Here is a 17,755-nt window from a genome sequence, read left to right on the forward strand (position 1 = left end):
GATAGCGCGATGTATAAATTTAAAATGTGTTTCACGCCATTGCTCATTTACTACCGCTTTCCTCACTTTTAACCACCCTTCCAAGATTTGTTGAGACAATTCTGAGACCGGGAACTCTTTACTCCATGCTTTAAACAGCAATGCTGCCGTAGACCTCCCCTGTTGGTCCCGAAGTGTTTTATACAGATGTGATAAGGAGGTTTTAGCTGGAGGAGATTCAATCATAGAATCAATGGGGTTTTCCAACCACACCTGTGTCACACCTCGACTCAAGGAGCGTATAGTCTGCTTTTCATTTTAATGGAGAGTACATGTACATGTACAGCTACCTCTACTCTGAGAATTGGGGGCCCTCTTGTCCTTGGGATTGTGGTGGTCTAAAAAAATGTATGAGTGGTAAATCCCTTCAATCCCATGTTTTACACTGATCTGAACTGTCTGGATCATTCATAAATGAAGCTCTGACACTATGGCTCACATAATACATGACAATAGTATAGTAATACATACATTTCTCTCTGTTTCCAGGTAGTTCTTCCATATACCTCCAGAGGCAGTATGCGTGCAGTGCTTGAGTATTTGTATACTGGACAGTTTACTGCAGGACCTGACCTTGATCCTTTGGACCTCATTATACTGGCAAACAGGCTTTGCTTGCCACACCTGGTAGCACTGACAGGTAATGTATGGGCGGGTTATGTTTATATCTGTCGACTGGATTACCTCAAATTTCCATAATAAAACGGCTCAGTAAAGTTTTCAAAGCCCTTTCTCACTGCTCAAGGATTTCTGTTACTAATAGTCTGACGCCATATTCTTAACAAATGTTTTTATATATCACTGAGTGTTGCCAATGAAATACACATAGAGGAGTTGACTCTTTATAGAATCTCAGGTATTTCCTTCTATAACTACGTTGCTTGGTAAGCGATTCCCCAAAATGTGTCCTTCCACTAATGCTTATTAGGTATGCAGGATTCCTGGGCAGTGATGTGTCTCAGCTCTTACTTGATATGATGGTTTTTGGTGTAGACGAAGACCTTTAGGATACAACACAGGAATCCATTACGATTATCTATTATTACAGACATACATTTTGTACAAGTCTTTTATAGACTTTATAGGTATGTTGTGATTTACTTGAAGACCGCCAGGAACGTTATATATGCACTTTATTTGTAGCAGTCCGTCATATTCAGCAAATACAGAAAAGTTGTGCATTGGAATTAATAAATCTTACAGTATTATCATTTTGGAAGAGCCTTTTTTTTTTATCTAAACAGATATTTGAAGCAACATATTTCTACAGCTTGTAAAAGGAGTGATTCCAATATTAAAGGGGTTAACAGAGCTTATGAAAAATACAGAAAAGTATGTGTCTTAATGCTCACCAGATGGTGCCATCATCGCACAAAAATTTGTTATTTTTTATTAAGTTGCCCAGCTCTGTGCAGTATTGTTGTTTTGATGTTTGCAGGGCTTTCTTTGGGCGGGATTACCATGTAAAGGACTACAGTTCCCATGATTCCTCTCCCCTCGCACATTGCCTATATTTGTACAGCTGCCTGAATGTTCCTCTATTATCATGTGTAAGGAAGTGCTGTAATTTCTCAGTCTGCTTTTGAGACACATTTCTGCTGCTAGACTCTGCTGCCCAGCATGTGAAACATGATCCCTCCAGAGACAGGGGGAAGAAGACCGTGGAGCAGTGGAGATAAGAGACATGTGATGGGTGACATCCCTTTCTACAGGGAGAGAGGGGAGATAACCACGTGTTCAGTGAACATAGGGGGAGAGAGGAGACAACCACGTACAGAACATAACACAAACAGAAGATAAACACTATGAGCATGGTCATGTGACTGCATTTAAGACTGCCTTAGGGGCATTTCAATTACAGACAGTACATTAGTAAGTGACTGAGCTTTCAGCAGTTACAGCATCTGCACATAATTTTTAAGAATTGGATAATGCCTTTAATTATATATTATTTAATTGCTATTAATGCAATGTCATAAAATCACTGAAACATCCTATTAAAAAATATAACTTTTATATAAAGAGTAACTGTACTTTCAAAAAACTTGATACGTCATAGTGACATATCAGAAGTTTTGATCAGTGGGTTCCGGTTGCTAAGACTCCCAACGTTGCTAATACAAAGATATAGAAGTGTTCAGCCGATCACCCGGCACCTTTGGCTCTGATAGTCGCTCCTCGTTTGACTGAAGGCGGCTCTTAGACATTCTATGTAACCCATCTTCAAGCTAATAAGGAGAACCGATCTCAGCCAAAGATGCAGGGCGCTCAGTTGAGCCCTTCTGTACCTTTGTTACAGCGATGGCGGGGGTCTCAGCACCCGGACTCTCACCGATCAAAACTTCTGATATATCTATGACATATCAAAAGTTTTCTGAAAGTGCAGTTACTCTTAGAATATGTTAAAATCCCATAAAACAATGACCACAGTGATAAGTAATATAAATGTATAGGGCATGCCTCTAAGGTAACATTATTCAGGACAGTAGGTTTCTCTAAATTATGGGCAGGAAGATGAAATGCCAGTCATCTATTGGGGTTGTGCTTGTATAGGCACAACACTATGAATGTGCATGTATGGAAGAACTCCTGCCGGCTGCCCCCACTGGAAGATGCTCCACTCAGGGGATCTGATGAAGGGACTGATACGGTCCTAAAACACGTAATCCCAATAAACCTGTCACATGTTTTAAAAATCCTAGTATCCTGATGTGCCTGGCACTGGATCCCTGAACTACATTTTAGTAAACCATATATCACATGGAGATTGTGAACGTTCAAATGGTAAATCCAAATGACCCAGTCTTCGACCCATATTTGTGAATGGTCAGTAACATTTGATTATGATTTTTGCATTCTAGCTAGTTGCCTGTTCCTTACATTATTCCTTTATACATTATACTTTTATATTACCAACACATTTATATTACCAAGTCAAAATTACATATTGTTCTGTTTTCACAGAGAAACACACAGTGTCGGTCATGATGGACGCATCTCTGAATAATAAGGATATTGACGGTGAAGCACTTATCTTACTGGAAGCTGCTCAGGTAACTGCCCTGACGTGTCCATGCCTACCTGGTCTAGAACTGCCCTTACACTAAAGTGTCCTTCTTCTACCTCCTCTAGATTTTATCCCTCCAACCTAGTGTGTTAGATGCCCTGGCTACCTGTGCCAAAGTCTCAACCCATTGTGCCCAAAGCCAAAACCATTTCTGCCCAGTCCAACTGTACCAAGGCTGCATATGCCAAGGTCCAGGCATACAGGCTATGTAGTCATGACCACCTATGGTGTAAGATGCCCTGGCTACCTGTGCCAAAGTCTCAACCCATTGTGCCCAGAGTCACAACCATCTCTGTCCAGTCCAACTGTACCAAGGCTGCATATGCCAAGGTCTCCTAAAGGGGTGGTCCTCTCAAAAAAAAAGGGACTTGAAAGTCACAGAATAATCTGGTCTTGATCAGGGATAGTCAGGTTTCACTGTATGGCTGGGTTCACACGAGCACATTAACGTCCGTAATGGACGGATGTATTTCGGCCGGAAATCCCGGACCGAACTCAGTGCAGGGAGTCGGGCTCCTAGCATCATAGTTATGTACGACGCTAGGAGTCCCTGCCTCTCTGCAGGACAACTGTCCCGTACTGTAATCATGTTTTCAGTACGGGACAGTAGATCCACGGAGAGGCAGGGACTCCTAGCGTCGTACATTACTACGATGCTAGGAGCCCGGCTCCCTGCACTGAGTTCGGTCCGGGACTTCCGGCCGAAATACGTCCGTCCATTACGGACGTTAATGTGCTCGTGTGAACCCAGCCTATCCTCAAAAACATCAGTTTTAAGACTCCAAGGTCCACATTATTCTGGGATCATTCTGGGATATAATTTCTATATTCTATATGTAATAATAAATATTCCTATATTCATTGCTTTGTGTTTTTCAGTTTCACGGTGCTCAGCAGTTGGCAGCCTGGTGTTTGCATCACATCTCTACAAATTATAATCGTGTGTGCAGGAAATTCCCCCGGGACATCAAACTGGTGTCACCAGGTGAATATGGCCATTTAATTTACATTTGGACACTAAATCTTTTCACTTTACATTAATATTACACAATGCATGGGTCGTACATCTACTGTGAAGATACCAGCTTCAGCATTCACTGGTAGTGTAAGCATGCTGGGTCATAAGGTACACCATAGACTAGCGCTAGCCAAACCTGTCCTCAGGGAACCCCAGCATGTCGTCTGGACTTTCCCATAGAGAAAGAATGTACCAATTATTGATTTTCTGAATCACTTGTACAGTTTTAACCCATTCCATCTATAACGTTCATGTACTTCATAGTGTGCCTTTTGTTAAAGAGGATCTGTTATGTCCCCAGAAGTGTTAATCTGCTGCCATACCTGCATTGCTCCCTTCACCCTGATTGCATTGCTGTCTATTGCGTTTTTGTAGGTGCCTCATTAACTCTACAATCGTCAATGAGGCGTGAACCTAAACCGCTCTGTCAGGGAGGCTTAGGTTCTCACCTCATTGACAACTGGGCGGTAAAGATCACCCAGTTGTCAATTTATTCACAAATTAGCATATCAGCCGGCGGAGTGATTGGGGATCGGAGGCTGATTGCAGAGGCACTAAGGCACCTACAAACACAAAATAAACGGCGCTGGAATCGGGGCAAAAGAGGCAATGCAGGTATGGCAGCAGATTAATGTTTCTGGGGACATGACAGGTCATCTTTAAAGTGTTCTGCCAGTTATACTCTCCCGCCTCTCCCCTCCTGCCCGCTGGACGGTACATTTTGCCTTGGCAACTATATGACGCCCGAAGAGTATCCTGCTTGGACCCAGCCTGCAGGAGCATCACTCCACACCTGATATTAGTTTGGGTGGGAGAGTATAACTGGAGGGACACTTTAATGCAAACTGACAAGCATGGAGGTCACCGTGATCGCATGGCACAGAAGCTGTTTCCCTGGCTCCTGAGCTCCAGAAACAGCGTAGTTCGCTGTGCTATGCTGTTTCTGGAAAACCCGGACAACTCGATTGTCAATGGCTGCAGCACAGCGGCAGATGGTAGGACGGAGGTCAGAGGTCAGAGAGCCCCTATCCGACATTTATGGCATATGCTGTGGGCATGCCATTAATGTCCAAGATGGGAATACCCTACTAATCAATAAGTTATATGTAACCCAAAATGGTGCCATTGAAAATATAACGCTTTCCACAAAAAATAGCCCTTATATGGCTACATAGATGGAAAAATAAAAAAGTTATCTCTCGAAATGTGTTAATAAAAAAACTACAAAAAAAAATAGTTTGCTTCCTTGATGGATTAAAGGGGTTATTAAAATTGATGGCCTATCCTTAGAATAGGCTATCAATATTAGATTGGTTTTGGTCCAACTGTCGACACCCCTGCTGATCAACAGTTTGAAGGGGCCCGCGGCCTCTTCATTGCTTACATGGTTCACCTCCTTGTTCGTACCTGCATGCACCGTTACATTTGTAGCGGCTGTGCAATGTATTGCACCACTGTCCCATTCAAGTGAAAATGCAAGTATGAACGAAGAGGAGAACCATGACGTACGAGTGTTGTGGCTCCTTCAAACAGCTCATTGGCAGGGGTGCCAAAAATCAAACCCCCACCAATCTAATATTGATGGCCTATCCTAAGGATAGGCCATCAATTTTGATAATCTGGATAACACCAAGGAAATCCTGAAGACATGGCCTGTTGGAGGTTACTTAACTATACATTTGGCAAACACTGTCAAAGACATTAGACCTAGCCAAAAGTTCTTTGAATAAAGACAGCACTCCAATTTTCCAATGCTTTTTTTTTTAAGACCATTCTCCAGCTACTTATGGATGCACAACCGCCTTTCGGCAATAGACTTAGCCTAAATTTCAGCAGTATTGAGAGACAGTCTACATGTCTCGAAGAAGAAAGAATGTAGGCAGCACTCAAGGGGTGAAGATAAATCACTAGTGGTTAATTCCAGTTTGCGACCTTTTGGCTTGTATAAGCCTTTATCAAGCAAAGTCTACATGTCTCGGGAGGATAACAAACGGCCCCAGCCAACTGGTCTCAAAGGAAATAGCCATCAGCTCAATTGCGTTTGTTTGGCTGATCTCTATGGTCTCGACCAATGCTGGCCATGAGTAGTAGCAGCCTATCTGCATAGACCTTGGTTAGTTGGTCCTTGTGTTCATTTCAATAGAAAGATCTTTTGGTGATTGGAAGATCGCACAGTTTCTGATTGCATGTGATGTCTTATCTTACTATTATTAGGCCAGGTCTTTACAGGCACAGATGGACCTTCACTTAATTATCGGGATAGTCATCATAGAGCTGGATTTTCATGTAGGGATAACTTGGGATAAGAACAGGATGTTGTTTCTGTCCTAACATATAAAGCATTGATATGTGGAGCCCCTTCCAATGATCTTTTACATGCTAGTATCGTATGATGGTTCAGGGAAATATTGATGTCGGTCAGATAATGATTGGATCTAATCACTACGACCATTTATACATAGGGATCATTCTATAGGAAATCAGACTGAGCCAGTTGAATTCCATCTAGAAATCTCCTCGAGCCCCTAGACCGGGCCCTGTACAATCTCCATAGCATGGTGAACAATCGTCTTCTTTTCAATGACTCCTTGACATAAAGTGATTATATTCTACAGAGAATCAGCAGACCCTGGAGGCGCAGCGTTGGCCCCCTGTCTGGTACCTGAAAGAAGAAGACCATTTCCAAAGAGCACAGAAAGAACGTGAGAAAGAGACAGCCCTTCACCAGAAAAGACAGCCCAAGAGACGCTGGTTGTTCTGGAATAGCTCCAGTGCGGGTTCTCCTGCATCTTCTACAACCCCTTCCTCTGCAGTGGGCTAAGACATGGTACCACATCTATATAATGTCCCTCCGGCAGCTATGAGTTCATGCAAGGATATGAGAGTCGGTGTGTGTCTTGTGTTTGTGTAACTCTGGGTGAATGTGCACTACTGTTTTGCCTACTATCTACTGAACTGTATAAAATGTTAAATCATATCTAGATTTTGGCAATGATAAGCCACTGTCTATAGGTAAGAACCGCCTCAGCAATGCAAACTCCAAAAACTATCCCAGGAACTTTTTACCACTGTGCACAGAATTCTTTGATATGTGGAAATCTCCTTTCGCTATAACTGGTTGGAGCGCAACTAGTTCTGTCTTGTTTAAACACTGGTAGTTAAATATCAATTCTTCTGTAATTTTTCCATTTAGATGTGGGGCAATTTTGGCTAGAGATATGTAGCACAGCTGGTTACCCTTCTAGTCGGCACACAGACTGTTTTACGGTAGCCTCGTCTGCAGCCCATTGACTACAGGCTGCCATAAACCAAACTCCCCTCATTTTTTCTTATCCTGAAACACTCCTACTTATACTCATGATTATGTGGGAACGTCCATTGTAGAATACATATATGGGATATCCTTCATACTGGGTAAGTCACTGTCTATGATTGTCTTAAGCGCTTCACAGTAGCACGTAATGAATGAGCTTATAAGACTATGTTCAACTACGGCAGATACGCTAAAAGCACACAGTGTATCCGCCCTGGGCGCCGCAGGGAAACCCGGCTGAAAAAACAGTTTTTCAGGAGGAATGACCACTGCGGAAAACTGCACGTATAACAAAAAGAAAATCACATACTTACCCAAAAACATGGCCCCTCTGAGGTCCTGTAGCCTGGTCTGTGATGACGTTTTATCCCATGTGAACGCTGAAGTCTGTGATTGGCTGCAGCGGTCACATGGAATGTAACGTCATCCCTGGATGCCGGCCTGGACGAAGAAGCACAGAATTCTGGGTAAGTATAAGAATTGCGTTTTTGTGGCGGAATCGCAACTTTTCCACCTCAAAAATCGCAACAGCTGCTATTTGTTGCGGGTTTTACCTCTCCATTGAGTTCAATGGCGAAATTTTGCAACAAAAAAAAGCAGCGATTACGTAAATACAATTGACATGCTGCGAAATAAAAATAACGCATCACATGTCAATTTCTGAGCCGTTTTCTGCTCATTGTTTACGCAGCGTGTGGATGAGATTTTGTTCAAATCTCATCCTCTCTGCTGCTACTGCATTACGCTTCGGATTTTCCGTAACTAAATCCGTTGCGGAAAATCCATAGTATTTATGCTTCGTGTGAACTTACCGTTTAGGGTGATTGAAGGGAAATATGGAGAGTCTACTCTCAGGAAGAATGTTGTCTGACAAAAGCATCAGTCTTAAGGAAGCCATTCATGGTGCTTTTTCTGGATGAAAGTGACAATTGGGCAGAATATTGTGCAGCATATAATTGTTGAATTAACAAAAGTTTTTGATATTTTCCAATGTGTTGGAAAATCTATCTGCTGCTAACGTGGTTGTCAACTTTTGACAACCCCTTTCCTTAATCATGGGAGGTCCCGTTGTTGTTATTGATGGACAAGCACTTGGCAAGATTCCTTGTAGTAACTCTAGAGGGAAAGTGAAGTACACTGCGGCCATTAGAAATCAGTAGTCTTTCTCTTGGCAGTGTCTCTCTTTGTCTAATAAAGGGGGTCCTGATAAAGGGGACCCTCTTTATTAACTGTATATGCCCTAATAGGAGCAAAGCAAACTTTGTCAAATCTTCCAAAATAGCACCAGATCTGGCTAGTATTGCTGTTGCTTCTCATTCTCGGGGAATATCTAAATGGAATAGTTATATGAACTATATACGAGCTCCCCAAAAAAAAGCTGTTCACAGAGTGATCATTCATTAAGCGTTACTACCCCTGTCATAGCTATGACATCAACCTCGGTCAATGTAGTGCATGCAGTATATAGAATTTACTTCACCGGCACCTTTCATATAACACATTTTTTATGCTAGTGTCCCATGAAACTTGCCTTTACCTACCGGCCTATGATATAGATGGCTATTCATTCCTATTTTAACAGACTTAGAAATAACATTTAATAAACATGCTGTAAAACTTTAACAATATAGAATATACTGCAACAAAAGAAAACATTTTAGAATTATCTTGTATGGCACTGATAATTATACTCCATGCTTTACAGAGACATTACAGTGCTAGTGTATATTCCATTATTGCAGGTTTGGATGTGAGAATGGGGCTTTAGTATGGTTTCCAGCATGCTCCTCTTCGTCATTGTGGGCAGAAAATGCTGCGTGGAAACACCACCGTTTGTTGTCATAAACCCTGAGTACTTACCCTCTGGGAAATACAGGGTCTTGTGCACTCTTATGATAGGTGCGTATCAATGTAAATATTTGTACATATGGATATGTGTGCAAATCAGTAAAGAGAATTATATATGTGGATGCTGCATACTGATAGGCTGTATAGACTTGGACGAGGACTCTACATTGGTCTATTAGCAGAAACCAAAAATTGGCCAAATATCACGGTTGAACGAAATCAAAATGACTTCTTTGTCTAGTATCCTCTCAAATCAGAAAGGATTTGTTTTTCTAATAAATTAAATCCTATCAGTATGTATCCATATACATATAAATCTCATTGTGTGTGGCTTATATCCAGAATGTGTATCTATGGATCAGGGCATAACTGTGTGTGTGCGTGTGTTTGTGTAGGTACTACAGTTTATATACCTCCCCTCTGGTCTATGGCTGCTGTTTTCATGGGGGGGGGGGGGGGCTTCTATATAAAAGCTTTCTGTATATTTTGGGCTATATGGACTAATCATTCTGTTTACGGACAATTCATGTTTCCTGTTTTATAATAAAACTTTCAAACTATTTTGGTTTGTATATATCTCTATGTCGTGTGCAGTCCTCTGTTTTGTGACATTACAGCCGAATCGTGAGCATGGTCACCGCCAACATGGTTAAATGGCACTAAAGAAAATGCTCTCCTATTTAAAGAGAACCTTTCACCTCCCCATATGTAATGACGGGGGTGGGGAGACAGACAAGTGAGCCCTAATCTACCTGCCACTCAGTCCCTGCCTACTTGCAATGACCCGCCCTAGGCGACGGGGTACAACTGGGCGACGGTCCCTACGATCAATAAGTGCACGACAGACAAACAGACAAGGGTACACAGAGCTAGGGGGAGAAAGGGGAAGTTGCCCACGGCAACACCGTGAGCAACAAGAGAAGTGAACAAGCCGAGTCAAACCAGGAGAGTACGAGGTACCAAACGCAGAGCAGGAGAGTAGTCAGCAAGCCGGGGTCAATATGAAACAAGGACAATAGTACAAGAAGCTGCAGCAGGGCCAGGAAACCAAACGAGAAGAAATCACAAGCAAGGAGGAACAGGAAAGGCAGGTATAAATAGACAGAGGACGGGAGCTAGCTCCGTCTGGCCAGGCTATGATAGGTCACCGCCAACATGGTTAAATGGCACTAAAGAAAATGCTCTCCTATTTAAAGAGAACCTTTCACCTCCCCATATGTAATGACGGGGGTGGGGAGACAGACAAGTGAGCCCTAATCTACCCGCCACTCAGTCCCTGCCTACTTGCAACGACCCGCCCTAGGCGACGGGGTACAACTGGGCGACGGTCCCTACGATCAATAAGTGCACGACAGACAAACAGACAAGGGTACACAGAGCTAGGGGGAGAAAGGGGCAGTTGCCCACGGCAACACCGTGAGCAACAAGAGAAGTGAACAAGCCGAGTCAAACCAGGAGAGTACGAGGTACCAAACGCAGAGCAGGAGAGTAGTCAGCAAGCCGGGGTCAATATGAAGCAAGGACAATAGTACAAGAAGCTGCAGCAGGGCCAGGAAACCAAACGAGAAGAAATCACAAGCAAGAAGGAACAGGAAAGGCAGGTATAAATAGACAGAGGATGGGAGCTAGCTCCGTCTGGCCAGGCTATGATAGGTTCTCCCACTCCTAAGCCTGCCACCCTGAGTGGTGGAAGATGGAGTCAGTCTCACAGACATAGAAGCAGGTGCAGACTGATTATCTATGGGCGTTAACCCCGAAGCTGTGCCTGGCAGATCCTTTACAGTACCCCCCCCCCTTTTATGAGGGGCCACCGGACCCTTTCTAAGTGGACCTGGTTTACTGGGGAAACGAAGGTGAAACCTCCTGACCAATATCCCAGCGTGAACATCCCGAGCGGGTACCCAAGTCCTCTCCTCAGGCCCGTATCCTCTCCAATGGACCAGGTACTGGAGGGAGCCTTGAACCATCCTGCTGTCCACAATCTTGGCCACCTCGAATTCTTCCCCCTCAGGGGTGAGAACAGGGACCGGAGGTTTCCTCGAGGGAGCCAAGGACGGGGAGCGGCGTTTAAGGAGGGAGGCATGGAACACGTCGTGTACTCGGAAAGATGGGGGCAACTCCAGTCGGAAGGAGACAGGATTGAGGACTTCAATGACCTTGTACGGCCCTATAAACCGGGGAGCAAACTTCTTGGACGGGACCTTAAGGCGCAAATTTTTAGATGATAGCCACACCAGATCCCCGACCATAAACAAGGGGTTAGCAGAACGTTTTCTATCTGCCTGAGTTTTTTGTATGCTCTGGGACAACTCTAGGTTCTTCTGAACCTGAGCCCAGACTGTGCACAGTTCCCGATGAACGACCTCTACCTCGGGATTGTTGGAACTACCAGGTGAAACAGAAGAGAACCGTGGATTAAACCCAAAATTACAGAAAAAGGGGGAGACCCCTGACGAGTTACTGACCCGGTTATTAAGGGAAAATTCGGCGAGGGGAATGAATGAGACCCAATCATATTGACAGTCAGAGATAAAACACCTTAAATATTGTTCTAGAGACTGATTAGTCCTCTCAGTTTGGCCATTAGTTTCAGGATGGAAGGCAGAGGAGAAGGACAGATCAATCTCCAACTTTTTACAGAAGGCTCTCCAAAACAATGAAACAAATTGTACCCCTCTATCAGAAACAATATTGACAGGGACCCCATGGAGATGCAGGATGTGTTTGACAAACAAGGTAGCTAACGTCTTAGCATTGGGTAGTTTCTTGAGGGGCACAAAATGGCACATCTTACTGAAGCGGTCTACTACAACCCACACCACCGACTTGCCTTGAGATGGAGGCAAATCAGTGATAAAATCCATGGAGATATGGGTCCAAGGTCTCTGGGGAATGGGCAAAGAACATAGTAAGCTCGCTGGTCGAGACCTGGGAGTCTTGGACCTAGCACAAACTTCACAAGCGGCGACGTAGGCCTTAACGTCTTTAGGCAACCCAGGCCACCAATAGTTTTTGGCAATGAGGTGCTTGGTACCCAGGATGCCTGGATGGCCAGATAGTGCAGAGTAATGATTTTCCCTAAGTACCCTTAGCCGGAATTGCAGGGGAACAAACAGCTTGTTCTCAGGAAGGCTCCTGGGAGCTGAACCTTGATCAGCCGCAATTTCAGAGACTAAATCAGAATCAATAGCGGAAATGATTATAACTGGAGGCAAAATACAAGCAGGATCTTCCTCCGAAGGAGGGCTGGCCATGAAGCTACGCGACAGTGCATCAGCCTTAACATTTTTAGACCCAGCCCTATAGGTAACCACAAAGTTGAATCTGGTAAAAAATAACGCCCAACAAGCTTGTCTCGGGTTTAGCCTCCGGGCAGATTCTAGGAAAACCAGATTCTTGTGGTCGGTAAGGACCGTTACCTGGTGCCTAGCCCCTCCAGGAAGTGGCGCCACTCTTCAAATGCCCATTTAATTGCTAAGAGTTCGCTGTTGCCAATATCATAGTTACTCTCAGTGGGTGAAAACTTCCTGGAGAAGTAGGCACAGGGACGGAGATGGGTGAGGGACCTGGTACCCTGGGAAAAGACAGCCCCCACTCCCACCTCGGACGCGTCAACCTCCACGATAAATGGCTCCATTTGGTTGGGCTTAACCAGCACCGGGCCGAGATAAAGCACTTCTTAAGGACCTCAAAAGCCTGGACAGCCTCAGGAGGCCAGTGGAGGAGATCAGCACCTTTGCGAGTGAGATCCGTAAGAGGCATAGCGATGACCGAGAAGTTAGCAATAAACCTCCTGTAATAATTAGCGAACCCCAGGAAGCACTGTAACGCCTTCAGGGAGGCAGGTTGGACCCATTCCGCCACAGCCTGGACCTTGGCAGGGTCCATGCGGGATTCATGAGGAGTGAGGATTTGGCCCAAAAATGGTATCTCCTGCACCCCAAACACACATTTTTCGGTCTTCGCAAACAGTTTGTTTTCTCAAAGGACCTGGAGCACCTTTCTGACATGCTCAATGTGGGAGGACCAGTCCTTGGAAAACACAAGTATGTCATCAAGGTACACTACAAGAAATACCCCCAGGTAGTCTCTTAAAATCTCATTTATGAAATTCTGGAAGACCGCGGGAGCATTACACAACCCAAAGGGCATGACGAGGTATTCGAAATGACCTTCGGGCGTGTTAAACGCAGTCTTCCACTCATCCCCCTCTTTGTTGCGGATAAGGTTATAAGCCCCCCGTAGATCAAACTTAGAGAACCATTGGGCCCCCTGAACCTGATTAAAGAGATCAGGAATCAGAGGAAGGGGATACTGGTTCCTTACAGTGACCTTATTCAAGCTTCGGTAGTCAATGCATGGCCTAAGACAACCATCCTTCTTCCCTACGAAGAAGAAGCCAGCACCTACCGGAGAAGTAGAGGGGCGAATGTAACCCTTGGCCAGGCATTCCTGGATATACTCTCTCATGGCTTCACGTTCGGGACAAGAGAGATTAAATATCCTACCCTTAGGGAGCTTAGCTCCTGGTAGCAAATTGATTGCGCAATCATATTCTCTATGAGGAGGTAACACTTCGGAGGCCTCCTTAGAGAAAACATCGGCGAAGTCCTGAACAAACTCAGGTAGCGTGTTCACCTCCTCAGGGGGAGAAATAGAATTAACAGAAAAACATGATGTCAAGCATTCATTACCCCACTTGGTAAGGTCCCCAGAATTCCAGTCAAACGTGGGATTATGCAACTGCAACCAGGGAAGGCCTAAAACCAAATCGGACGATAATCCCTGCATTAACAGTAAAGAGCACTGCTCCAACTGCACGGAGCCAACAAGGAGTTCAAAAACAGGGGTATGCTGTGTAAAATAACCATTAGCAAGAGGAGTGGAGTCGATACCCACTACCGGGACAGGTTTAGGCAAATCAATCAAAGGCATAGCTAGAGACATAGCAAATTCCACAGACATGATATTAGCAGAAGACCCTGAATCCACGAAGGCACTGCCGGTAGCAGACCTACCACCAAAAGAGACCTGAAAGGGAAGCAAGATTTTATTACGTTTCATATTTACGGGAAATACCTGTGCGCCCAAGTGACCTCCGCGATGATCACTTAGGCGCGGAAGTTCTCCGGCTGCATTCTTACGCTTAGGACAGTTGTTCACTTGATGCTTGTCATCCCCACAGTAGAAGCAGAGACCATTCTTCCTGCGGAAATCTCTACGTTGTTGGGGGGACACGGAGGCCCCGAGTTGCATAGGTACCTCCGAGTCTTCCGGGGAGGAACGAAGCAACGGAACCTCGGGAGACATCATGGGGGAGTCAGAGGAGAAAACATCAAGACGTTCAAGTCGTCGTTCCCTGAGACGTCGGTCAAGTCGTACCGCTAAAGCCATAACCTGGTCTAGGGAGTCAGAAGAGGGATAACTAACTAGCAGGTCTTTCAGGGTGTTCGACAGACCCAACCTAAACTGGCACCTTAAGGCAGGGTCATTCCACCGAGAAGCTACGCACCACTTCCTAAAGTCAGAGCAATACTCCTCAACAGGTCTCTTACCCTGACGTAAGGTCACCAGCTGACTCTCGGCAAAAGCAGTCTTGTCAGTCTAGTCATAGATGAGTCCGAGAGCAGAAAATAAAAAATCAACGGAGGAAAGTTCAGGGGCGTCCGGAGCCAAGGAGAAGGCCCATTCATGGGGCCCTTCCTGGAGCCGGGACATAATTATACCCACCCGCTGGCTCTCAGAACCTGAGGAGTGGGGCTTTAAACGAAAATAGAGCCTACAACTCTCCCGAAAGGAGAGAAAAGTCTTCCGTTCCCCTGAGAACCGGTCGGCAACTTGAGGTGGGGTTCAAGAGGTGAGGAGAGGGGTACAACCATGGTAGCATCAGGCTGGTTGACCCTCTGAGCCAGGGCCTGGACCTGTAGGGAGAGACCCTGCATTTGATGAGCCAGGGTCTCAAGGGGGTCCATAGTGGTGTCAGGGACCAGGTAGACTAGGTATGGGCTTGTGATTATGTAATGACGGGGGTGGGGAGGCAGACAAGTGAGCCCTAATCTACCCGCCACTCAGTCCCTGCCTACTTGCAACGACCCGCCCTAGGCGACAGGGTACAACTGGGCGACGGTCCCTACGCTCAATAAGTGCACGACAGACAAACAGACAAGGGTACACAGAGCTAGGGGGAGAAAGGGGCCAGTTGCCCACGGCAACACCGTGAGCAACAAGAGAAGTGAACAAGCCGAGTCAAACCAGGAGAGTACGAGGTACCAAACGCAGAGCAGGAGAGTAGTCAGCAAGCCGGGGTCAATATGAAGCAAGGACAATAGTACAAGAAGCTGCAGCAGGGCCAGGAAACCAAACAAGAAGAAATCACAAGCAAGGAGGAACAGGAAAGGCAGGTATAAATAGAAAGAGGGCGGGAGCTAGCTCCGACTGGCCAGGCTATGATAGGTTCTCCCACTCCTAAGCCTGCCACCCTGAGTGGTGGAAGATGGAGTCAGTCTCACAGACATAGAAGCAGGTGCAGACTTATTATCTATGGGCGTTAACCCCGAAGCTGTGCCTGGCAGATCCTTTACACCATACATGTGCAGCTAAGTGCAGCATGTAATGGGGAGGCTGCACAAACCCTGGGGGCACTTTCAAAAAAATGTCTACCTCCCTCCGTTATTTAGATATTGGTGCCGTTATTTTTGGTGCCTGATATTTAAATAACCCCCTGAACAGTCAACGGGGCGTGTACTGGCAAGGGGGCGTGTTACTATGGCTGTGACACTATCCAATCAGATATGGAGGGTTTGTTCAGCCCTCCCCATTACATGCTGCACTCAGCTGCACATGTATGGGGAGGTGAAAGGTTCTCTTTAAAGAGCAATTATCCCTACTTTAATTTTTGTACTGCACATTGTGCCCTTTAAAGGAGTTTTCATTGTCCTTCCTGTTACCTTTAAAGTAGATTTTTATTTTCCTTCCCCCATACGGAAGTCTTAGTACACATGTTAATCTTCCCAGTCTCACCCTCAGAGCACTCACATCATTTTCACTCTTGATTTCCAATACGTCATGTGATCAAGCCAGCCAATCACTGCCCAAACGGCCTTCTGCAGTGACATGTCAACAATAGTGACATCACTACAGTGGGCTGGGACTGGCTGACCCACTTGCATGACATGTTGTCTCAGGAGTATAAACAGTGACATCCTATAATAGGGAAGGAGGAAAACCTTGGAGAAAGTAGTAAAAGTGGAAACTAATGCTGTCGTGTAGACCTAATGGTTCATCTAAAAAAACTAAATTTTACTAACCGAAAATTTGTTTTCCTTGAGTTCAGAGGCAGCATGCTAAGTATGGTATCCTACCCTATATGAGACAGAAAAGTCGATTAATTAAAACAATAAAACAATGAAACAACTAATTATCAATCAATTAACAGGTCCTGTTCATCACTATAACAAATCCCCGTCACAATCCGACAGTACGTGATTTGTATAGAAAAAGTGGAGGCAAAATAGTGCTGCGTAAAAAAAAATAAAAATATATATATATATAAAAACGACATCTTCTCTTCTCCTGTGCCCAATGAACAAAAAACAAAAAACCTTTTGTGCTATGTTCTGGTGAGTTCAGTGTTATCATAAGCACATTGTGTAAATTCCAATCACCATCCACATCAATGTTCACACATATACTGTGCATGCTGTCACGATGCGGGTTGTGGACCCACTGGGCCGTTCCGCGTAGCGGGACGGCAGCTGACCAAACAGGTATAGTACTGTTATGATGGGGTAGGGAGAAAGACAGGTGAGCCCTAATCTACCCGCCACTCAGTCCCTGCCTACTTGCAACGGCCCGTCCTAGGCGACGGCATACAACTGGGCGACAGTCCCTACGCTCAATAAGTGCACGACAGACAAACAGACAAGGGTACACAGAAGCTAAGGGAAATGGGGCAGTTGACCACGGCAACACCATGAGCAACAAGAGTAGTGAACGAGCCGAGTCAAACCAGGAGTGTACGAGGTACCAATCGCAGAGCAGGAGCGTAGTCAGTAAAGCCAGGGTCAAAATGAAGCAAGGTCAATAATAATAGCAGGAGCAGCAGAGCCAGGAAACAGGAAAGAATCACAGGCAAAGGAGGAGCAGGAAATGCAGGTATAAATAGACAGAGGGCGGGAGCTAGCTCCGTCTGGCCAGGCTGTGATAGGCTCTCCCACTCCTCAGCCTCCCAGCCTGACTGGTAGAAGATCGTGTCACTCTCTCAGACTTAGGGCAGGTGCAGACTGATTACCCACGGGCGTCGACACAGAAGCTGTGTCTGGCAGATCCTTTACAGTACCCCCCCTTTTAAGAGGGGCCACTGGACCCTTTCTAAGTGGACCTGGCTTATTGGGAAAGCGAAGATGGAACCTCCTGAGCAATACCCCAGCGTGAACATCCCGGGTGGGTACCCAAGTCCTCTCCTCAGGTC

At 45.3% G+C, this 17,755-nt stretch overlaps 1 protein-coding gene across 2 annotated transcripts in view; it reads left to right on the forward strand.

The window, feature by feature from the left end:
- Positions 1–9,798, forward strand: part of RHOBTB2 (Rho related BTB domain containing 2) — a 67,816-nt gene extending 58,018 nt beyond the window's left edge. For both annotated transcript variants that reach the window (XM_075858883.1, XM_075858884.1), the window contains 4 exons: positions 529–679; positions 3,004–3,092; positions 3,986–4,091; positions 6,740–9,798. In XM_075858883.1, coding sequence (XP_075714998.1) covers positions 529–679; positions 3,004–3,092; positions 3,986–4,091; positions 6,740–6,945 — 552 coding nt within the window. In that variant the 3' untranslated portion in view covers positions 6,946–9,798. The remainder of the gene's footprint in view (positions 1–528; positions 680–3,003; positions 3,093–3,985; positions 4,092–6,739) is intronic.
- Positions 9,799–17,755: the final 7,957 nt, after the last annotated feature.

The sequence above is a fragment of the Rhinoderma darwinii genome, chromosome 3, assembly GCF_050947455.1.
Source record: "Rhinoderma darwinii isolate aRhiDar2 chromosome 3, aRhiDar2.hap1, whole genome shotgun sequence".
Classification (NCBI taxonomy): domain Eukaryota; kingdom Metazoa; phylum Chordata; class Amphibia; order Anura; family Rhinodermatidae; genus Rhinoderma; species Rhinoderma darwinii.